The 25203-nt window shown below is 39.5% G+C and overlaps 1 protein-coding gene across 2 annotated transcripts; it reads left to right on the top strand.

Moving 5' to 3' along the window:
* The first annotated feature begins 1250 nt into the window (after window positions 1-1250).
* Window positions 1251-24620, top strand: FBP2 (fructose-bisphosphatase 2). Of its 2 annotated transcripts, XM_083884321.1 has the most exons (8): window positions 1251-4131; window positions 6875-7037; window positions 7933-8025; window positions 12946-13086; window positions 14275-14412; window positions 20571-20690; window positions 23552-23709; window positions 23826-23937. In XM_083884321.1, exons 1-7 carry the CDS (start codon window positions 3959-3961, stop codon window positions 23690-23692), a joined length of 969 nt encoding a protein of 322 aa, XP_083740447.1. In that variant the 5' UTR covers window positions 1251-3958; the 3' UTR covers window positions 23693-23709; window positions 23826-23937. The 2 variants fall into 2 exon arrangements, with proteins under 2 accessions (XP_083740447.1, XP_083740446.1); XM_083884320.1 differs by lacking the exon at window positions 23552-23709 and having other exon boundaries at window positions 1253-4131; window positions 23826-24620.
* Window positions 24621-25203: the final 583 nt, after the last annotated feature.

Below are 25203 nucleotides of genomic sequence, written 5' to 3'. Positions count from 1 at the left end.
AAAGAATTCTGCTGTGAAAGCAGGAGGGAGGTGCAAAGATCTCCCCAGAGCATACTGACATTTAATATGCTCATTCAGACCATGCTGCTGGGAAGAGCATGCTAGTGCTTGGGAGCTAGATGGGCTGTCCAATCCCTATCAGGATACAGTTTTTGATTCAGTTAAAATCAGCAGATCTTTGATGTTTCTCACTTCCCACTTACCTTCACCAAACTCGAAGTTAGGATCACATGGATGTTGAGTAGACTGCCACTTAAACATTGACTCAATTCATTGTTTGGCAGGTCCTGTCTAGGGATACCATGAGTTACAAACCTGCCTGCCTGAGGGCTTTGCATGTATCAGTGCAGATAGCCTGACTGAGTGTGGTTCTTCTTGTAAAACAAGAGAGAAGCTGAAATCTGAAATCTAGGGTGCAAGAGCATGTTCTGTGAAGGCTCAGACAGATAAAAACCTAAGGACCCTCCTTCTGACAGGTCATGCTGCGGCATTTGGAGGCATACTGGCGGACTTTAGACAGTTGTCTATATGCATCTGTTCTCCAAACTGATGGGGGGCAAGATGTTTCTGTCAGGGGTTGAATGGCCTAGTTTCTGCTGAAAATGTTAATTCTGATGAGGCTTTGCTAGTGGAGACAACTTTCAGGGACCTGAACCCTTAAAAGACTCTTGAGAGTGCTGGCAGGAGTCAGTTTGGACTACAGTGCCTCCTCAGTGGTCTGTTAGCATGATTCAGCAGACAGAATCCAGAGCAGCAGTTTATGCCTGTATAGTTACCATAATTCCTTGTCTGTATCTGCCCTCAAGCTTTACAGCAATCCTGGACTGCATATATCTATTTTTAATAAACCATACTGACACCATGTAAAGGTTATAGGAGGAAAGTCAATACTGTCCACATTTGCTAGGTCAGTTCTCAGTGTTTTGTTTTGCCTGTAAGGCTGACATTTCATACTTGGCAATTTACCCATTGTGAGCTGGGTTTATCTTCTATTCGGTAATATGTAAGCCCATATTTGAACAACATCCCTGGCTAGCCACCAGTGGGAAGAACTACTTAGCAATCTCCTTCCATATCCCCCTTTCCAGAGCTCTCCCTGCCTGTTAGTGCAAAACAGGAAGGTGGGTTTGCCACTGTGAGTCCCGGTGACACTTCTACCCACTGCCCTACTCAGAGGCTGCACTGTGGCCTTTGGTGAAAGGTCACTAGCTTCAGTTTCAGCTGGTGCCATCCAAAGGACTAACATTTCATATCAGTTAGAAAAGGTGTCATCTGTAAAGCTCAGGACTGGCCCATACACCAGTGCAAGTGTGAATAATCCCCAAGAGCTCTTTATATTAGAGGGCAAATCTCCCAGATCTTTCAAATTGAGGTGTTTATTTTTTTAACCTTCCTATGCCAATCCCTTGTACTGAAGGTTCTCAGGCTTATAGACAATCACACATTTTTTACACAATCTAATTTCTCCACACCTCCCCAAAATGGTAATTATTTATATAGCCTAACCGTTCCATATAATCATTTGGGGTATTTTGTTTCAATGGGATCACAATATTTATCAAAAATGGGGGAGGCTTTCATGCAATCCAGTTGTGTATCTTTATCCTTCCAAGTTTTATTTCTCTTTTTGCTATACTGTTGACTGCAATATTTATGGAAAGATTGGTTGAAGAGTCTGTGTTCTTTACATAATAGTGTAAGTTAATTTCTTACTGAAGGACTGTTATTTAAGAAGTTCAAAGTATTGTCCTTTATATATACTAAAAAATCCAGTACCTATAAAATGTAAATTTTACCAAAAAAATTACAAAAAAAGCACATTTTACAAAAGCGGAAAAAAAAAAAAAAGGCAAATAGTGGACTTGCTAGCTCTGAAAACACTCTTTGAACCACTAACTCCAAAACAAACTTTCTGTTAGAAGATGATCTGAACTTTGTCTTTTTGACCAGTGTAAAAGATCACTTGGCATCAACAGAAGATCTGCATGTGATGTTTTGACAAAAGTCAGAAGTCATAGGCCAACCCTCACTCCATTTCTTATTTACTAATTTGATTTGATATGCTTACGGTATTCCAGCTGCATAGCAGAGAGATTTTGGGTCAGGCTGACACCTGCCATGATGATGAAATAATGTGCAGAATGTCATGGTTGTACTTTAAGCCAGCAGATATTTTTGCATGTATAACATGAAACCTGTCTCCTTCTTTTATTGATCCTACCATGTGCTACCTATCCCAAAACGGCCTACATACAGTATTTTTGGTTTTCTACAAAGTCTGGTCAAAAGAAGAAAGTCTCCTAACCAGGCAGAACATGCTGTGTAATGTTTGTCTAGTGATGTGAACAGTATCCTGTGCATTTAACTGTGTCACTATAGTAGGAGAGAGAAATCTTCAAGATTTCTTTCTTCTTCAACCATTGCATTAGAGGATGTAGTATAAAACCTGCCTGTTACTCCATCTGAGCAACTCTGCTCACCAGTCTTTTCTCCACCTTGGAACAGGACTGGAAAAACATCCCCAAAGCTACGCACATGGGATGGAAGCAGAACTGAATTCTTTCTACTTGTGGCTAGTGTTCAGTGCTGTCAATCTCTAAAACCCTTTTTTGCAGCTGATTTCAAAGTAAGAAACTGCAGCATTCAAATACCTTTAAAACTGTACAAGTAATGTATTTTGCATAGATGAAGAGACATTTCTAGGAAAGTCTGAAGAAATGCTAAAGATTAAAAAAGGAACAAGGGAAATCAAAATTTTCTGCCTTCCTGGTAAGATTTTAGTGCAGTAATTTGGGTTAAAGGAGTAACAATGAAACTTAGACTTTTTTTTCTTCTGTTACTCCAGATTTTCTTGTTTTGCTGGTGGGCTTTCCATATCTTCTACTTTAAAATAAGAGTGCTGCTAGTAAGTAAAATGAAGGCTACAGCATTTTCTCTTACTGCCTAGTCAGAGTGGGAAGACAGTGCTGTAATTAAAATCCATCACTCCAGTGTTCCAGATAGCATGTATCTAATGCACAATCTAATAGATTACTTGTAGAGTTTCTGTCTACCTTCACATTGGCATCATGTGCTCCAAGGATATTGATTGTAAGGAGTTATTGGCAGCAAAACTGCAAATTTGGACACCTATATTTACATGGTGCAAAAACATGAAAGCCAACATAAAATTTTATTTAGAGAGTTATGCCATTGACATGCTTAAATCAGAGAAGCCTTATTTGTAAACTATTGAAGACATAATTACTTTGTAACTAGTCAAGCTAACCAGTACTTCTCATTCATTCAAGCACTATAATATTATGAACAACCCAGACCAGGAATTAAATCATTAAAATGAACTGCAGCAGACCAGCTAGCAACATAAAACATTTTAACAAATGTGTGTCTAGATGCATCCCTTCAAAACCCTCCTTCAGGGCAGAGGGCAAAAAAGAGTGAAAAAACAGGGCTCATGGGAAGGGGGTTTCACTGGAGTCACAGTGCTGTGGAACACCATGGCACATATGGTTACTGGTGCCTGGCAACTTCACTGCTGGTGCCTTGTAAACATAGCTATGCTGAGCCCATTGCTGAGTAGGATCTACAGGAAAGCTATTTCCAACAACGCAGCCAGTGGGAGTTTTGCATTGTAATCAGTCTGATGTACAGCGAGAATATGTAACTATATCTGCACAGAGCTAATTTCAGTCTGTGGGGGGCTCAGACGAGCAGTAATTGCTCAGCTGTAGTCCTGTCTCAGGCTCCTTTCTGCATCCCAGTGGAGCCATGGAACCAGCCTGGGGTGCAGTTATTCTGAGCACTCAATCACATGGTCTCAAAACATCTTAATAAATTCTGACCGGCAACACAGCCAGACACAGCTTCGCCTCAGAATAAAACAGCTACCCAGAATCTCTACACAGCAAGAGAGCATCTTGTCCAGCCAAGAAGACAGGAACTCTGGTACCCAGCAAAAATGAGCGACAGAAGCCCCTTCGAAACCGATATGCTGACCCTCACACGGTTTGTTATGGAGAAGGGGCGCCGCGTGAAAGGAGCGACCGGGGAGCTGACGCAGCTGCTCAACTCCATGCTGACTGCCATAAAGGCCATTTCCGCCGCCGTCAGAAAGGCAGGCCTGGCACACATGTGAGTCCTACCTTGCACTACAGGGACGAAGGGGAGGCAGAGAGCTACTTGCATAGCAAGGCTGGGAGGTAGGCAGGGATTCATAAATACCTTGGAAGTGTCTTTTTTTAGCTGAGTAAGGTCAGAGCCTGGATTATCAAGAGTGGGAAGCAGGAGAGCTCTCTTTCTTTTAATACTGGGTGCTTTTTAATACTGAGTGCAAGGTAGACATTTGAACTAACTACTGTTCTGTAATATTTTACTCTAAAAATGTAAGTGAGAAGAGAACTTCAATGCACTGCTCACCTTGTTATCTCTTGTACTTGTTGATACTGATCTACTTTTAAATCTACTGTGAATTTGCTGAAAATCACACGTAGTATTTTTAATGCAAAATATCTCACTGTGATATTTTCTGCTAACATCCAAGCTCTCTGCTGAACTGTGCAAATCAGGGCTTGGCTTACCCTGGGAAGCTGGTTTGCTGCCTCTCTGCTGTATAAGTAATGCTCTAAAGCAACAGCCCTGTGAGAAACTCCATAAGCTGCCATACTTGGCTGCATTTCTCTTTCCTTCCTCAAGCAGTATCCCACATGCAGGGTTACAGGCAGGAAATCTCAGAAGACCCGGTAGGAAAAGCAAACATAACAATTTGGTGTCGAGTGCTTTCACAGATAGAATAAAAAATAGCCTTAGCAAAACCTGGAATGTACTGAGCTGTTCCATACAGACATGTGCAATAGACATCAGTTTAAGTCCTTGAATGGTGATCTGTCTGAAGGAGTTCAGAGATATGGAATGCCCTAATAAAATTGTGTGTTTAAAATAGAAATTTCTTGCTATGTATTGGAAGATATTTTTCTGAGCATGCCTTAGTATGCACTTACGCCTTCATGCATGGAAGAAACCAGGAATTTGTGAAAGAAATTCAACGTTATAGTTTGTTCAGGGGTTGGAGCTTTTTTTCCTTCCATAGAATCACCAAAATGTGTAACACTAGGGTTTGGGGGGGGGGGGGTGGGGGGGTGGGGTGGTATTTTGTGCTTCTATTGACTATTTGGTCCAAGTCCTCAATCGTCATGGAAAATCATGAATTCAGTGTCTCAGAACTATGGCCCTCATTTTTTAGGACCACAGTGCCTAGAGAGGACATGAGCCATACTCAAAGTGAACCAAAGTGTCAGGCTTCTATGCCCCTAAACTATGCTTTGTCTCTGTCCTTACTGGGTAAAACTGGGTTATTTTGCCTCCTTGGCTTAAAGGAACAGTTGCTCTTACATATTTTTCATCTTTATATAGGCAATCTCTGAAATAGTTTGCAACAGCAGAGAAACTGTTTGATAGGTTAGAGGTGGAATAACCAATAATAATAATAGTAATAATAATAATCCTTCTTCCCTTTAAAAAAAAACCCAACAAAACCAAAACCCCAAACCATCCATTACATTAAAGAGCAAATGTTTCTTTTTACAAACAAAAGCCTTCAGATGTTGACTCAGAAATGTGTAAAGTATCCAAACATACAAATGAGTAACTTGCATCATTTAAATTACTGAAACTAACCATGAAATTTCAGGAATTCCCATGGCAAACTTTCAACCACTGTGAAAGCAGCTTGCATCCGTCTGCATTTGTGCAGTTAAAGAGCTCTGACTTTACTTACTCCTCCAAATAGGAGACTGTAAGTGTCTTCTTTAATGTTAAAGCATTAAGCATGAATTTTTGACAAATTTTCAATTCAAAAGAGAAGGAGAATTTTTCCAGGTCATAGTCCTGAGCTGTGATTGTGCCTGAAAACATACTAACTGGAGAGTAGGTACTTGCCACTCCCTGAAAATCATGGTCCTTTTCCAAATCTTATACTTGTCACTCAAAAATAAAATGTCCCAAACACTCAATGCCTCTGAAAAGCACACAGGCAGCTTTGAGTAAGACAAAAGACCTACTCCACTCCCAGTTCAGGCCTGCCACTGACCAACATCACCCTAGGGACTAATTACTTGCTTCTTTCTTCACCTCTCTTTCCCACCCCCCCCGCCCCTCTCCCCCCGCCCCTCCCCTTAAAAAAAAAAAAAATCCCTTAATGAATAAAAAGCTCTATCTTTTCCCTGTATGGTTTTTGTATTTCTAAGACGCCCAGAACATGCACATTGGGTCTAAACCGTGCTTCTTCAGCTCTAAGTCTCAGAAACATATACACTATTATGTCATCAGCATATTGCTAAAATTGGGATAGGGAAAAGAAACATCATCCTCACTTGGCTGAGGATCACCAAATAAAACAGATCTTGATCCTAAGATACAGTTCCATATGGCAAATTGCCTGGGGATGTCTTTAAAGTCCTGATTTGGGGCTGGCAGGGGACTGAGTGAATGTGGGTTAAAGGACCATCATGGAGCTCTGAGCAGCCAGTAGCAGAAAATATTGCCAATGCTCACTGCACCTTCTGCTTCCTCAAAACTGCAGCTGCTCCATGGGGCTGCTGGGGAAGCTTGGCACTTACCACCTGGGCTGTAGGCTCTGCTGCTGGCCTGGAGAACATCCACACAGGAGCTAAAGGACCCAGGTAAGGCCTCAAGATGTATAGTTTTATTTTCTAGCAGCAGCAACAGTCTTATAACACACCTTAGCTGTTTCATCCAAAGATTATCTAAAGGTGTAGGAAGATAAGACAAAGAAACCACTTTGACTTGTTGGGGTTTTGTCCTCAAAACTTGTAATGTTAGCCCCCTTGAGATTTCTTGACATTTTACTGCTCTGTAGGTTTGGTATAGCTGGCACTGTGAATGAGACGGGTGATGAGGTGAAGAAGCTGGATGTGTTATCCAACTCCCTGGTGATTAACATGCTCCAGTCCTCCTACAGCACCTGCGTCCTGGTCACAGAGGAGAACAAGGAGGCCATCATCACCCCGAAAGACAAGCGGGTCTGTGTAGCTCCGGCTTTCAGGGGGGTTGTCGGCTCAGGCAGCAGCAGGTGGCACTCTTGCTTCGAGTATGAAAGCTGGCCCTGGCGCCTAAACCCAACCCTTCCCGGGGGAATTCAGAAAATTTGCACCGTTTCTGCGTTGTTTTGATTAATAACTGTAGTGGATGTTATGATTTCAACAGCTAAAAGAGATGTGGAGAGTAAAATTATTATTAAAGTTTTGTGAAGGGGGGAGAATAATTTTTTAAAGCTTGTTAACACATCCCAAATCCCAGTTTTAAGTGTACTGTTACGTTCCCTGACCGCGGGTGTGATGGTTTTGGATTACATTAGTATTTAGCAAGATAAAATGAGATGAAGAGGCAGGCAGAACTGAGTTTTATGTTACATGTCCGAAGGAAACACTTGGCTGCTTCGTCAGGCTTCCCTCAGAAGGGGATCGTATTACAGCGAGTTACTGTTCACACTGATGTGACCCGCCCTTTCCCAAAGATTTTTTTTCTGCCTTACCCTTAAACCTCGCAACAAAGCGAAATCCTTTCATTCGCAGCAAAACAAAACGTGTTCATTCGAGGAAGATACTTGCTTCCAGAATGAGTCACTCTTTTTGCTTTCTTGCGCTGCTTGGCAGCAGAGGACTGCCCCTCTCCATCATCCGTTTGTGCTGTCTGAGCAGAAACACATCCTCCCCGAGTCCTCTGGCAGGCCCTTGGGGATCGGTGGTGTGCTGCAGGGCCAGCTGGGTCAGCAGTGCAGCCTTCTCTGAAGAATTCTGTCAGGCACGCTTGGAGGGCTAAATGCAGACATAAAAACATGGGAGTTTTCAAGTAAAATGAAATAATAGTGCAAAACAACATATCATTAAATGGTTCCCTTGCCCCTTCTGTTTTTAGGGTAAATATGTGGTGTGCTTTGACCCCCTTGACGGTTCATCCAATATAGACTGCTTGGCACCAATAGGAACAATATTTGCTATCTACAAAAAGGTAAGAGGAGCAAATTGCACATTCACGATTCACGTGGCGAAAGCAAAATTGAGTTAATTGAGTCTTGAGTTCATCACCTTGCCTAGTTTCTTCCCATGTCCATTTGGCGTCTCTGGGCAAGAGAGAGCTTTAGAAAGAATAGACAAAACCACTTGATATTCACGTGTGCTAAAATGCTGCCTGAATTCACAGCAAGGGCACACCCAGCCCCATGAAATTGTTAGGTGGCAGCGCTTTCTTCCTTCCACTTAACTAGTGCCTTTGAGATCCTAAAGGATCTCAGCCCCAGGGCAGCTGGTTATCTCCTCCTCCTCACCCAGTGTTAGGTGCCGACGAATGGCACTGTTTGTCCTGCTGGGCACCCCCTGCGGGGGCTGGCATCCCCGGACCGTGGCCATCAGCAGTGGCCTCCCAGCGCCAGCTGCTGTGCCTGCCGTGGATGGGAGTCCCTCCGCGGGGAAACCATGGGGGTTGAGGGCAGCAATCACCTGCATGCATCGGGGCCCTGGCAGCACGTCTGCTCCCGTGGGGCTGCACAGAGCAGCAGCTGTGCAGCCAATTACAAGCACTAATAGTTACAGTCATGCCCAGTCTTGTGATTTGTTTGCTAATCTCCCAGCAGTTGGTGTTTTTTCCAAAGCCTGAGCTCATGGTCATATGACTGTGGGAGACCCTCAGCCATTGCTATTGTGAAATAACATTTTACAGTACTTGTGACTTCAAAGAAATCTTTGCAGACTCAGAATGCTACACTTCAAGAAAATGTAGATATGTTTTTCAAGTCTCTCAGCTTTTAGCTCATGATTTTTAGCTGGCTTTAGTCCTTGGTTTTTACATTAGGTAATACAATAGTCATCACTGTTGAGAACATGCATCTACTAGTGAATCAAATAGTTATAGCACAATCTCAAGAGAGTTGGAACAAGCCAAGTCCTGGAATTTGGCTGTCCACATTGTTAATGGTTAGTGCAAACCCACACCATGGATGCTATGCAGGCCAGACAACACTGAGATGGTGCCTGGGTATGATTTTGGAAGCAACATTCCTGGGACTACCTCTGATACCATGCAGTATCTTGTTTTTGCAGAGCTTATCTGTGTTGATGAAATCTATGAAATGCGCTCTTACATTAATCAGAGTTTTCAGTTATCTCCTCCACCTTTTTCAATTATCTCTCCAAAGATATCCTAAATGACAACAGCAGTTCCCAATATTTGCAGTAGACAATAGCTGAATTTTCCTTTCAAATTATTAAATGAGAAGTTCTTTATTGATGGTTACTAAAGGGTAGTGTAAACGAACAAAAGTAAGATATTTATTCCAGTGGATAAGTATCACTTAAGAAAGAGAACATAATTTTAGGCCTTTTAAGGTTAATGAAAAACATTTTTTAAAAGGTAGACCCATTGTGTTCCTAAAGGATGGACCTTAACACCTACCAGTTCTGAGATGAGCTCTTTACTGATTTTCTCACCGTGTCTCACCTTAGCTTCATTTACAAAGACACACTCTCCAAAGTAGGAATATTTGGCTCATTTTAGAAAAAAGAAAAAACAACCCAGAACAGGTAATAAGCAATCTTATAGAAAGGCCAGACTTGGACAACACATTTCAATCCTGAAAACAGTTGCCTGATTGCTCCCAATCCAGAGCCTCCACCACAGTGAGCAGGACCATTTCCTCATATCAGAAGAGCACTGTATCAGTTTCTTAGAAAAACTCATGAGGAAACAAATATTATCTCAGCTTTATTTAATTTCCCACCTAGCCTTTGCTTTCTGAGACCCGGGTGCTGCTGTTGAAAAATCAGAAACACCAGAAAAGTGGGGATGAGAGATGAGCCTTGCAGAATCAGCAGAGAATAGCACCAAGACAGCTGCTGCCACTGAGGGGTTCTGAGTTGCCAAGGTGTCAGGATGTGGTGACAATAAATACTTTTTGCTTGGGTTCTTCCCAGGTTTTCACGCCACTGAGCTACAATCCTTAATTCATACTGTGCAAATATACTATGAAACTCTCTTGCTTTGTTTCACTCTAGTTTTGATTTATAACTTTCCCCAATGCCTCTGATGTATTTTATTTGCTACCTTCATTGTCATGGGGACAATGCCCTCTCCTTCATGTGATCCCTCACAGAGAAGGTGTAAGAATTCAGTATAAATACAAAGGCTACTCATGAAACACATGATACAAATGGAGACCTGAAAATCAAGTAATTTTAGTCTGCTCCCAGTGCTGATGACAATTCCCTCATGTGATGTCAGGCAAATCACAAACACAAAAAATTTCAAACTCAGGTATCACCTCAGGGTACCCCTATAGCCAGACTCTACAGCCTTTGTTTCATCAGCCTCACACCAGTTATGAGTTATAATGACAGAGTCACTATAACCCATTATTGGCAGTCTGTGTGTCTGTTTTATTGCTTTGCATAAAGACCTCTAAAGGCGTTTCACTACCACCATCATAGGCAAAATATAATGAACAGGAAATCCATCTGTGCACCAGAAAAAAAGAGAAAATAGCAATTATCAGAGTGTACTGTCCGGCTTAATTCCCTGGTTTGTTTAACAGTATGTGGTACTTGGCAGAACAAAACTCCTGCAGTCCTAACACCGAAGTATCAGCTGATCTGTAGCTTTTTCACATTCTAATGAGCTCTGCAAAACGTTTGTTTCAAACTTTTTTCTCCTTCTTTTTGGAAGCTAGCTCATGGAAATATAGTTATGAATAAGGATGAAAAAACAAATGAATTCGGGAGGAATTCAGGAGGAATTCATGAAGAATTCACTCAACTGCCTATAGGGAACCCTTGAGGAAGGAGTTCCTCTGTTTTTTCAGAATAGTCAACAAATACGTAATTTCTTAGCCATATTAACATAAAAAATGCATTTAAGAAATAGGACTGGAAAGCTCATCTCAGAAAAAAAAAAATTAAAACAACATCATATATAACCCAAAATTACATGTATTGTGTATACACCGTGTTCTAGAAAACAAACCACTTTGTTCTATTTATATGAAATTATCTTTTCTTCAATGAGAAAAGCATGCAAAAAGCCATGACAATAATAATATGTTTGAAACTAACCATCTAAATGAATATTTAATTCTGCATTTGATCCTGCAAATAATTAGTCTGCTTTAGACAACCATTGTTTTTATTGGTGAGATATGTGTACCATAGGAGTATATTTTTGAAAGAGATGATGCTACCCAGGCCATAATGTTGGTACTGTAAGGCCGTAAGTTGGTACCATAAGGATTGTTTCACAAAGTATTAGCTACCAAAGTAAGTACTAAAGTATTAGCTACCATTAGTCAATATCTGAAGCTCTGAAATATGTAAACAAAAGTTTAAACTGGTCTTCCTTCATTATCTGCTTTATAACCTCTCAGAATAAGCAGCTTGATATAGTTTCAAAGATCTCAGTAGTACATATCTTTGTTCATGCTGTGTTTCAACTCCCATGAAGAGCTGTCAACTGGATTTTTTTATTTCCACAGAAGGACTTGGTGAAGTAGTATAAAAAGATTTGAGCAAAATACAGTTAAACACTGTAAGTAAATAACTTAAGTAATAAAGTAAGTATCACTGAAGTAACTTAAGTAATGAAGTTTTTCAGCAGAAAATGAAAACATTTTGATGTGAAATTACTGTCTTCATGTACCAAGAAAGGTGTCATTTTGGTGTCCCACATCTCTGTTTTCCTCAAGGTGTTGGTATACAATGATGAATAGGAACACCTTGCTAGGACCCTGATGGGCAAATATTTTATTTTCTACACAAGACAGTCTTCATGGATTTTAATTTCCAGATATTCAGGGTTAGACCTGCTGTTTCTATTTTGCTGTTACTCAATCTAAATAAACCTCTGCAACCACTGAGAAACTGTCTGAGTTGGGAACAATAAAATACTAGGCCATAGCCTGAAGGAAGGGGGGTGTTTCATTTCAATTCCCCATGGACTACCACCAAAATATCCAGACCCGTCACAACTGACAAACTTTTAAGTAAGCATTGCTATCAAGAAATCCCTACCCATTTTGTAGTAGCAGGAGTTGAAGGCTGGAACCAGCCTTCCCAAGTTCTGCTGGCTATCCTCCTTACCTACTCCACCAAACTCTTGTAAGCCATGGCTGAGGCACACCCCTAGAGCTGGCTGGAAATACTTGCACCATGTCTGCTTGGGCTACTATTGTTCTGTGATAACCAAAGTGCCAAATCAAAATACGAGTGTCTGAAATTGAACCAAAAACATGAAGTAAAATGCCACCTGAATGTTCTATGTAGAGTTATAGATGAGTACCTGCAGATATGCACACTTTACATAACCAAATGAATTTTTTATTTTGTATATAATATGATGAACATTTGTATATAATAAATGACCATTTATATCCCTTCAGTTATTTGTCCCTTCACTAGCAGTGACCAAAGCACAAACTTGGTCCCATCATATTACACCATATACCCTTTTATTTTGTACTGTGGAAGTTTTTTTTTCTGCAATATTAATTACAGCTTTTATCTCTCAGTTAGTCCCTCTGAGGGGTGTCAGTATGATAGCTTATGTTACATTTACAGAAAATCAGTATCTCTGCTCTATCTCAGATTTCTTATGATCCTCAATTAATAGCTGTGACTGTAATGCTAAGGGATCAGTTTTGTGGCATGTATCATATTGATTGCATGACATGTATAAAATAACAAACTCTCAACATCCTGTCCAAGCATGTACGTGTACCTGTACCAAACTCACGCTGAACGAGGGGGAAATAGTCTCTGTTTTTGTTGTTTCAAAGGCCTGCATAGACAAAAAAAAAGGAAATCTGTCACACATTATTATTATTGAAATGTTGTTTTTAGTGTTCATTATCAGAATTTAACCTTTGGCTCAATGGTAATTTTTCCTCAGGAAACAGATGATGAGCCCTCTGAAAAAGATGCCTTACAGCCGGGACGCAATATTGTTGCTGCAGGCTATGCCCTGTATGGCAGTGCTACACTGGTCGCCCTCTCCACAGGGCAAGGAGTGGACTGCTTCATGCTCGACCCGGTACAGTCATGGTGCTAATCACATTGCCATTGTCTTGTAGTGCTTTCCGTGCCTGGTTTTACTTGTTTTTGTTAATCCTTGTCTCTGTAAACTGTCTACTTTATGCAATTATTTTGCTCATGTCCTGGAGCATCCCACCTTCTCTTTACAAGTATTTAGTAATACATGAACATGTTGGTTGCAATACCTGCTTGGTTTTTTCCTACTCAATAGAAGTGAAATTAAGTTCTTAATTAAGGGTTTGAAACCCTCTTCATTCAGACTAACACTTAAGAAAATATAGTTTGTACAGTGTCTTTATCTTTGCTTAAAGGAAACTGTTTATTTCAATTCTTGATTTTTCTGTCTGAATAAGAACATCAGCATGTTCACTGTTTAGCCTGAGGCAAGGACCATTTTTGATAGCTCGAGCCAAGTGATGTTTCATTTCCTGAGTGCAGAGTTTTATGGCTGTCACCTAAGGTGCATACCCAAAAATTTGCAAAATAACAACAACGCTTGTACAATTGAAACATGTGCCACTCTTCAGTGCCCAGGAACACAATGAGTGTTACTGTGGAATGCAGGAAGATCATTCTTTTGTAAAACCAGAATTAGATGTGGGGAATAACGTAGTGTTGTTTTTTATGGTTTTGTGGTTTGGTTTTTTTTCATAAAAGGATGAATTGTTACCAAAACTTCTTGTAACCTTTGTAAGTAGTCTCATTCCAAGTGGAAAGAACTGGGAGATGAACTGGTCTGCCTGAGACAGAAAAAGAGAAGCTGGAAGCTGAAATCAAACTGCAGATAGCAACACATGGGTGTAGATGACCACATTCACTTAAAGATATTTAGACAAGATAGGGAAGAAGAGTTCAAAAGTCTGAAGGCAGTGTAGCTTCTTAATTTGCAGCCTTATGATTTCAGGACAGAGATTCATGATCCATCTGTTTTCAGAGCTGATTGGTGTTCTTTTGATACTCTGTTCCAATTAGGTTTTGTTTATAGCACCAATGTGACAAGTTTTCGTTAATTTAATGCAAATTCTTTGTTTTCTTCTTTGTGAAATATTGTGAGGTTGTATGCCACACTGGTGCTGAAAGAATCAAGCTGAGCTAGCATTTCTGCCATGTCTAGTGTGACAACTGTTACAGAAAGTTAACAAAATTTTCTGCTGCCTGCTAATACCTCATTTATCCTGTCTTGTAGGGTCTTGGTGAATTTATTTTGGTGGACAGAGATGTTAAAATCAAGAAGAAGGGGAAGGTATACAGTCTCAATGAAGGTTATGCAAAGTATTTTGATCCTGCAATGACAGAATATTTGCAAAAGAAGAAATTCCCTGAGGTAAGAAAATATTAGCACTGTACCCAATGTACCATGCACTGGCAAGCACTGCATTCCATGCAGTCCTGGCTGATGGAAAAGGATTTGAAGGTCTTCCTGAGTTCAGACTCGTGTAACCCTTTCATGCCTGCTGGTCCATTTTGGATATGCATGTAATGGAGCTTTTTTTTTTTTTCTTTTTTTTTTTTTCTTTTTTTTCTTTTTTTCTTTTTTTTTTTTTTGCATCCTGACATCTTTTAACTTAGATTTTATTGAATAAAATCATAGCTTCTATGTGTGAAGGGAAATGTGCTGAATTTCAACACATTTCTTGTGTTGAAATTCAGTTCTTTCAACAAAGCTCTGGAAATGTGCATACTAAATCTGGGGATAGTCTCATTTTCTAGTTTTATCTGAATATGCAGTTCAGTAATATGTGTGGCTGGGCATTCAGGGCTAGATTCCATGTGCCTAGCAGGTGTTTGCAGGAATCTGGGCGGCATCACCTTCTCCTTCCTGTACCCTCTTGCATCTGAAAAATGCAGTATCATTCTTGCAAGGTCTACTTGCCTCATACGGAGCATGAACCAACCTGTAGGCTGGGGAGAAGACCTAAACAAGTAGTGTGAGGCACAATTTCACCATATTTGGTGGTTAAAAGAGAGACATCCATGTCTGATGAGCTTCCTTGGAGAAAGACATCCCATGTCTGATGAACTTCGTTGGACAAACACAGTTTTGTATTAACTTATCAATGCTAGGAGTACAGAAGCCCAACTCTCAATGTGGAAAGCTGGAAGCTCTCTAGAAAGTGTGGCTATGTGAAGAGTAATTCATAATGAAATTATGGTCATGTGGATCAACTCAGGACTTAATTTGGTCAGGAAATTGTTTTTAAAGCTCTTCCAATTAAAAAAGTCTGAGTATTTTTAAGCTATTAGTTGTCAAGTACATTTGTAATATGGTTTGTGTTAAATAAATGGATTCAGTAAAACCCTCAGGGTGCTGTAAAAGGAAAATATAATGAGCAAGCATTTAAACTATGGTTCTATGATAAGCCCCTCCTTCTGAGTTAAAAAATCTGGATTTACCATATCACTATAGCTGCAAGACCACTGACTTAATATCAAACCCTCCTTTTCATATTACCCAGACTGTAGCTACAATGAATGTCACATCACAGCATTCTAAATATATAAACTTTGAATATTTGAGATTATTTTGAGACTTCAAAGTCTGCATTCAGTTCAGCTGTAAGAGAAGCAGAAGTCCATGACACAAATTTCATACTTCCTGAAACCTAATCCAGCTGGGAAAGTGGAGAATATTTGTGCTTCTCATTCTGCTCATGTTATACCAGGCTATGTATTCAGTATAATGCACTAAGACTGGATTTATTAATTTGCGTTCTTGCAAAGCACCAAAGTGTTGTTTAAAGTAAAACTATTAAACAAATGCATCAAGCCCAGGCAACTTGGAAAAAACTGAAGAGATTTAAAACAGTGGAAAGACCAGAGGTATTTCCCCACAGGATCAATGAGGACAGCTCTATCATGTGACTCACTAAATCCTTAAGTTAGGACATACCAGAAGAAACTCGTTTGCAAACACTATTTTATCTCAAATCTGTGCATCTTCTGATGAAAACCTGTTGAAATTTTTGGTCTAAAGCAAGAGAAGTTGGCGGATGTTTTTGTTGCTTTAAAGCAAGCAGCACAGAAGTGCGTGGGTTACTTGGAGCACAGGAAATCTCAATTATGCTGAACAGCCAGATTTTTGCTGCTCTGAGATGTACAGTTGTCTGCATGAGAAGGGCTGAGGCATAAATGTTACGGCCACAAAGCACAAGGAAGTACTCTGCGCATCTGAAACTTGTCATGAACCTGAGTTTTGGAAACAACATAACTCAGTTCCTTGGTTTGGAAAGGACATTATATTTGCATTGTGGACAGGGGTAGAGAGAAAAGGTTTTGGCATTTCTCTGTAGCATGAAACATGCTTTCTGGCCTCATCTCTAAGCCTAACCAGCTACAGCCACATTGGTGATGTTTCTACCTTCCCTACAGAAGCCAGGTGGAGAATGTCACAGTTTCATTCTTTGTGCCCTTCTCACCAGCATGCAGCAGGGTAGTGAGGGGGTCTGCTGGATATCCCTTGCCTGTGACTTGAGGAGGAACTGATATGTGGGTATGGAGAAACACCTTCTTATTCGGGCAGATCATTCACCCTATACTCTTCTTCGCTAGAAGCCAAGAGACCAGGCATCAGTTTTAGCTATTTGTCACTTTTTTGCATTTTTCTTCCTTAGATCTTACCTGCATTAACTCCTTTCTGTGGTTCTCAGTCAACGTGCTGTTCAGATGACTCTCTGACATTGCCATGAAAAACTGAAAAGTTAAAACAGGGACACAAAAGTAGAATGTTGTCCACAACTCGTCCTATGTTCTATATCATCGTCATTAGCAACAAAACACTAAAAATCAACCATTTATGAGTAGAAGAGATACTTCCCTTTACTATCTAACAGCAGTGTCCCAGATCAGACATTTGGTCTACAAAGAGTTTGGTCTACCCTCAGAGTTTATTCTGGGTCACCATTTACCTAAGGCATCAATTCTGAATAAAAAGGATGAGAAAAATGCTAATATTCTGCAGGCCAGATCTAAGCCTCCTACTACTATAACGTAGTGGGAAACATATGTCTAACCACATCTCTTCTGGTATGAGAGTGAATGTAATGTTTTATTAGGCATGAAAAAATCACATTGCTGCTTAACCAGTTTGAGGAGCAAGCTTCTGTTTGCAAAGTTGCCTGTAATGCGACATTTACTCCAGTCTGCAATGCTTAGTGGGCATTTCTGGCCCGGAAACTGTCTCTGCACAAATTTTACTATAATTCCACCCCAAAACGGGTTCTTCCTCCCATAATGGCTGCAAGGCCCTAGCTTCTCTCTGGCACTGGTTCACCCATAAAATTTGAAATGCCTTGTGGACATTGTCACACTATGCTATGACACCTACTTTTGTCTTTGCTTCCTACAGTCAGGCACAAGAGAAGCTGATTCTCATCACAACTTGCTGATGATGAGAGCTATGTAACTGAGACTCCCTGGTTAAGGATTTGTCTCAGCAATGCCATTAAAAACTTGCCCTCAACAGCACATTTCTGTATGAAGCATTCTTCTGTCAACTAGCCAAGCTCTGTCCGAGTGATACAAAAAAGCTAGCAAAACCACTATTTTTTTGTCACCACATCTGTATGTGGAGTAAGGGATGCAGAATGTTGCTGTTGTAACCTGTAGAAAAGATATCTTGCCCCCCCCCTCTCCTAGTCATCATATTTATATAAGAAAAACCTGGTCTTGTTCTGCTGTGGAAGAACAGGGCTGTCAGAAATCAGTAGAAGAAAGAAATGAAAAATTGACTTCTATCAGAACATACACACAAAAAATCAGAGGACCTTTCTGTTAGGAATAAGTTTTGTTCATTTGGGTCAAGGAAAAAAAAAAAAAGTAAAACGTAGGGTCCCCACAAGTTTACTCAAACATCATGAATGCTGACCAAGGGAACATGAAGGTTCTCCAACTCTTTCCTTGGCATCAACTAAACAATCAGAAGTAGTTACTGAGCAAACACAGAGATTTACATTACTGAGGACTTGGGATGAACCTGTCTAGCATTCATGCTTTAGTATTTTGTTTGAGGAGAACACCTGGGCAATATGCCAGCACTCATGCCACACTATTAACTTTCTCATCTGTAAAACAATAAATGAGCAACCAAACTGGAGGAACAAGAAATAGCATTTCACTAACTAAAAGGAGTAGTTATTCTTCCCATGCAGATAGCTGTATGATAAGGGATGTAGAATTTTTAATTCAGTATGTGGTTTAAATAAACTTATCAGAATGGAGAAATTTATCTTCTGTATTTTTCTCAGCACAGTCTCAGCTCTATGTCTCTAGCTAGTGAATATCTATCTGGGTAAGAAGCAACTAAAATTATCAATGGCATCTCATGAGCTTAGAATATCCTGAGTTGGAAGAGAACCCAAAAAGCATCCTTCACATAACACTGTCCATGTATGCACAAATTATGTAAATAATCTGGATGTGAGTAGGAAATCCAGCCCATTTCAAACCTGTCAGATGATGTGTACACAGCTGGCTCAGCTGTGCAGCTCATGGGCACTAAACTTTATGTCTGTGGTTTACAGACATAAATTTGATTTAATTTGATAGTGTCATATAAGCAATCCTTAGCAGTCTGATTCATGAGATGCTTCTTAATATGTTATGGCTTTTCTTAGTGTTCAACAAACTGTTCTTAAGACTCAGTTCATTACCTTTTAAAACCACAAAAGAAAGTTCTTCTTTTGATTGTATTTTTAATGGTAATTTGAGACTATAATTACACCTTTCCCAGTCTTTAACTGAAAGCTTGTATTTGTTTCTCTTTAATATCTCTTAAGGTGTTTGGTTTTTCCTGATGTCAGATTTTTACAATTGCAAAGTCACAAGTACAAACAGCTGTGAGATGGGGAAGTTATAATTTGAAGCCTAAATATGCAATTATTAGAGCATAGGTCATGGAAAACAAGGGAGCAAATACTTAAAAGCTTTGTTCACTCGTACCTACAATTAATAGGACCAGATTTAAACAAAACTAAATGTAAAAGCTTTAGTCTGTATCTTATCCATCAGTCTTACCTAGTTTGCATTGTTTTCTTCTGAATTTTTCATAGTTCTCCTAATGTGTACAATGCAAATCATGAAAATCAACATATTTACAGTTGAACAAGGATTTTTGCATAGCTGGAATAGATGTCTTTCCCAATTTTATTATCAGCTACATCAAAAATCCAAGTCTTATGTTTCGAAGTGTAGGACTTAACTTCCCAGTGTTCTCTTGCTTTATTAAGTGTAATTTCATGGGAATTTTTTTTTCCATTTTAAAATAGAGCAATTATCAAAACTTCACAGTCAAATTGAACAATTTGAAAAAGTGATCTCAAAATAGAATGATGTTTTTCTCTATTTTCCTTCCAATTGGGGATTTTGTTCCTCAGCCAAGCTTATGATTTTGCTGGGAAAGGTGACTAACTTGTGGCATCTGAAGGTCTTGGAGCTGGCATTGCTGAACAAGTTGTCTGTGTATTTGTAGATCTAGTATCAGTACAGGGTGAGCTTTGTACCTTTTATTAGAAAACTGATCCAAACAGAAAAAACATGCTAAGATCTTCTCACACTTTTAGCACTGCAGTACAAAACATATATGTGTATTAAATGTTCATGAAGCTCAGTCTCTAGTAATGTTCTTGGAAGAAATTCCTCCTCAGCTTTATTGAAGACAGATTGAGAGATACGAAAACACCAGCAAAATTCTTCTCTTAAAAAGCTTGCCTTCAGTTTACATCTGTATTTTGTATTTCTCCTTCATAAAAGTATTATGACATGTCATATTTCTTGAGTGGAGTTTATTTGGTCTACTGTATGTACTTCTATTTGTTCCAGACATCTTGCTTGTGTTCTATATTTCGTACCTAACCATTTCTATGACCAGCAGACCTGAGACTGACATGAATAGTTCTTTGACTGCTCTTGCTAAAATGGCCTGTCCTTCAACAACATCAATTACTAAGCTGAGAGCAAAGAAAACCATATTCATTAATAAACTGCTATCTCCCAAACTAAGCTGCAGTATGAATGCTATGACCAATTTCACCACTTGACAAATAAGCTAGAAGATAAAAGTTGGAGTCCTCTTGGAATCATCTGGACATGTGGAGTGGAGTGGAGTGGAGTGACACTCCTCCTAGGCTCTGGCTTAGGATTCAGGTCAAAAATCAAACTATTTTGACCTTGTCCGGATAAGGTGAAGAAATTTTTCAGTCCCTTGGTTTTTCACAGGCTGGGTTTGATTCCAAATTGTGCACTCAAATTACAGGCACTCTGGTTTGCATACTGTGAATGCAGCTCTTTAAAACTCTTATCTTTGAACCCTGTAGTCTATCACATCTTACAAAAGGCTGAGCTTAGGACTGATTTCAGTATTTGCAGTATCCATAAGCAGCCATTGATTTAAGCAGCTGTGATTCCCATTTCATAGAAAACTTCCATTTTGCCATGCTGCTAGTTGTCTAGCCTGGTAAATATAGTGCTGTATTCTGTGTTTTTCAGGATGGCGGTTCCCCATATGGTGCCAGGTATGTGGGCTCCATGGTAGCTGATATTCACCGTACATTGATGTATGGTGGGATCTTCATGTATCCTGCTAATCAGAAGAGTCCTAAAGGAAAGGTACATAATTTGAATTCCTCTCTGGTGAACTTAGCCAACCTAATACCTCTGGTATTACCAGAGCAATAGTTTAGATAAATAGACAAATAAAAATGTTCCACTGCAGAAAAAAAATTATTAATGATAATGACAGTCAGTTACCGAATTTAGGAAAGAAATGTAGGAAATTGACAATTTAGGCCAGAGATCTTCTTCTGTGTTTTTATATTACTAAATACTCAAGTGGTTTTCAGTGCAATCAAGGACTTTATAATTTTTCTAGAGATAATATCTCAGTCCCATCAGAACCCATTGAAACATCTGTGCCTAGCTGGCAGATACAACACAGATGTAAGGAAACCCTCTGCATTTTAAACTGGCAACTAGAGTTATCCCACCAGGCAGTGGAATATGCTGAGCCCCAGAAAGGGTTTTGACCAATGCTAGAAAAAAAGATTTTCCTACCTTATGTTTCCAAAGAACACTGAGCTTATATCACCTGCTCTGCAAACTCAAGCTTCTAGTATCTGATCAGAAAAGGTGGTTACAGTGGATGGTGGGTTTCATGCAGTATTTTAGGAAAATATGACTTCCCATTTGGACACCGGTACAAAATGCACCATGGCAATGCAATGCAGTGCAATGCAATGCAGTCAGTCTTTGAAACTGATGGGCCATGGACCATTGTCAACCTCAGCTTCTCTCCTGCACCATCAGATACCCTTATTATCAACTTCCTAAACAAATATGTTTTAAGAGACCTAGTCATAGAGCTGATCAGCAGACCAATAGTAATCTACAGATCATCCTTAAAAAATCATTGGCTCAGTACATAATAGGTTGGACACGGTATTCTGACTCCAAGACTACATCTTTTCCTGATCAGCACCATACTTGAAACTTTCTATTCAAATATTTCCCGTTCTAAAAATTCTATTCCTGTTTTTTCATCCATGGCTGGTACATGGAGGAATCTGCCCCATCTCCCATAGTGGTCTCAAAATATCCTGTTGTCTACAGTCTTTAGGGAGAGAGGGCTACTGGTTCCATCATGGTGAGATTGTATTTACCAAAATGCCAGCAGATCCAAATGGTCTTCAAAGCAAAAACAGTAAAATAATTATTTTCAACATATACAACCAAAAATGTCTGCATGTTAGTCCAGGCAAAAATGTTTTAAATTTTTGAATCAGCATCCCACAGAAAAAAAAATCCCAAAAAAAAACACCCCAAAAAGTGCTCACTAAATGATGTGCATCTATTTGTACATAAGAGAAAGGGACAAAAATGGAATTTGCTGCATGTGGAAAAAGTGGGTTTGCTGACTGGCCTCTTCAAATTAAAGTTTTTGTTTTGAAATCTGTACTAAACCATTGTTGAAAAGAGAGAATGAGAAACAGGACAAAAGAACAAAGGAACGAAGGACTTACATAACTTTCTAGAAATAAAAGTTTCCACAGGAATTAACTCACATTTATTATTGGATTGCTCTGGTTTGAACTGCCAGAGAGTAATGGAAGAAGCAAAAAATGCGATCATTACAAATAAAGATTTCTTTCTGTCTCAGAGTGCAGGTGTATATAGTTCTTTTCACATTTATCTTTTCTTATTGGAGCAATAATACTCTTGTGGCAACTGCCCTGATCATCTTTCCCCTGAAAGACAGTCAATGGTTACAGAGTTGAAAAGAATCAAATGTCACTGGAATTGATTGAAAGTCCTTAGAGTAAATGCAAATGACATGGATGTAGGCCCTAGAATATATGGATCCATCCTTAAGTTATAGAAAGAAGACTAAATGCTCAATAAATACTACAGGACAAGACAACAAATAAATATTTTTTTTGTAATGACATATTTAGAATAATATATTTTTTATAAACTTAAAGCTTATAATTCTCTATTAAGTGAAAATGTTAAACCTGTCTGAAGACAGAGCCCATCTGAAGACCTTAAAGTGCAATTGCATTACTACCTGAAGAAAAACTGCTTTCCTCAAGTTGCATAGTCATAGCAAAGCAACATGAAACTTGAAACGTGGTTCCATAGTGATACCACTGCTGTTTGCTGGCTCAAAATCTTCCAAAATAGGGCCAAGCAATAGAAAGAAGAGTGAAAGATATTGGTCCAATGTTGCATGCGAGATGGAGCCTTTGTACCAGAAGTAGCACTTCAGTGGGCTTTACAGATAAGAAAGAAGGTAATATAGTGCTATTTAAGTTTTGGTATATCACAGCTTTATTACAGCGTGGTAAAGGCATGACAGGCAGTGAAGTCCCGTGTTCAATCCACCTCTGTGTCTCTATATACAGCAGCATTCTGTCACACTTCCTTTTCCCCAGAAAACATTCCCTCTTTTGTACATGTCGGGAGTCCTTTAAGCAAAATATGTGGTAATATTGTAGTTCATGAGCACTTCATAGATAAACTACATAAATAATGTTTGTTCAGCTACCATTGATGTTCATTTAAACACAGAAACCTTTGGCAAAGGTCCTAAATAAGTTTGCATTCCACCAGAACACACTCACCTGAAGAGGTTAACATTTTGAAAAAATGTAAACAGATACCAGGGACCAAACCAAAAGGGAACTTTTGCCTTATCTAGCTAAGTTCAGGCCACTAATATCTATCTGATATAAATATGTTTCTGAAAAGAAACTACAAAATCCTGAAATTTTAAACTGGGAGCATCAAATTTCAAACTCCAAAATATCCTGACTAAACATAACATGATTATCCCAAGCTCTGAGTTAACACATAAAGGCTCCATTTGAGAAGATATTTTGGCTTTTCTTTCCCAGTACTGTTAGTTTAGCTGGCTTAACTGTTTTGCTGATGTCTGTGGAACACTCACTTTTGACATTTTTAAAAAAGTACAGTTTCACTGGTGCTGCATATCTGTATATCAGCTTGGAAATGACAGTGGTGATGCCTGGATGTTAGGTTGGTGCACTGTTCCTCCAAACAGAGGCTTTAGGGAAGGAAGTGGAGAAGAAGAGAGGGAAGGGGAGGCTCTCTGAAAGACATTGTAACTTAGGTCAGTTGAAGTTTGGTACAAAATATTCTAAAATCACAAAAGGAACTCTAAGTTTTGGCTAGTCCTTTGATACAATTTCCCCCAAAGACAATCTTGTGTCTCGTCTTTCTTTCTAGCTCCGACTTCTCTATGAATGCAACCCTATGGCTTTCATCATTGAGCAGGCAGGTGGGATGGCAACTACAGGGACTGAAGCAGTGTTGGATGTGAAACCTGAGAGTATTCACCAGAGAGTTCCTCTTATACTCGGGTCTCCAGATGATGTGCAAGAATACCTTGCTTGTGTACAGAAACACCAGAAGAGCAGCTAAAGACTTTCCACATCAAATCTTCTTTGTCTATTTTCAGTCTCCAAGAAAAGCTTTACCTTTCAAAATAGTGGATTCTAGCATTTACCACCAATCTCTCAGTGAAAATCCCAGTTTACAAGAACCGGAAAATAGTGGGATTTTGTTTCTCCTTACAGGCAAGTGTAAAAATCTTTTCATTCTGATTTATGTAGGGCAAGTGCAGAGACAGAGTCATGACAAAAAGAAACTACTTACTTTATGTACTATTAACAAAGGAAGTGAATTGTGTCAGTATCCCCATTTGATCTGAAGCTTTACATTTGACATTACATGGATGGCATTGTTTGCGACTGGATTTTCACATCAATATTTGCAATGGCATAATCTGGATTCTCTGTCAGAAGCTTTCTTGCAGATGTTTTTTATCTTGACAGCCCTAAGAAGAGCAGAAGTCTCATGCTATCTGAAACAGTATTTTTAAGCTGCGAGTTATATATATTTTGGGCAATTAATAGAGATGAAAAGGCTACAGTGTTGCCAAGGTATTTCATTTCTCATAAGAACAGGAAATATCATGTGTTATTTACATACACCTTTCAAAGTACAAATTACAATAAACCATTGCTATGGATGTGACACCCAAATCATGCCTATTCTGTTGATCCATAGTCGTTTGCATTGTCCTCTGATCCATTGTCCTATGCAAGAGGATACAAGACACTGTTACACCTCCATTTTCTCTTACTTTGAAAGATTCTTATTTCAGATTGAAGTGCCCTTTTACACGTTATATTGTCATTCCTAGTCACTGTTGTCCAGTCCTTAAGCAGAAGGGAACACCCAAGTTTTGTAGATGCTTGTGGTTAAAGGGAACAACAAAAGTCAGATGGTCTGCAGAAGCTTACAAACCTTTATTAGTAAATTCCATACTTGGCATGAAAATTTATACAAGGTAGTCCCTGATCTCCTAGGATTAGCACACAGCAATGGGGTTTGGATAAAGACGTAGGGTAAAAGGGGAGAGAGCAGGAGGGGGAGAGAGAGAGAGAGAGAGGAAGAGAGAGACACAGAGAGAGAGGGGTGAATTAAAGAGGAGGGGGAAGGCAAAAGAGAGGCAGAGAGTCTTAGCTCCAGCTGGCTCCAGCTGATGTGGAGTCCAGGGACGGGGGATGCACATGTGCCTGGGCTTTGTGAGAATACTTTT

The sequence above is a fragment of the Zosterops lateralis genome (genome assembly GCF_965231275.1).
Source record: "Zosterops lateralis genome assembly, chromosome: Z".
In the NCBI taxonomy this organism is placed as follows: Eukaryota; Metazoa; Chordata; class Aves; order Passeriformes; family Zosteropidae; genus Zosterops; species Zosterops lateralis.
The sequence above is the reverse complement of the archived record's forward strand: the minus strand, read 5'-3'. Positions and strand labels throughout refer to the sequence as shown.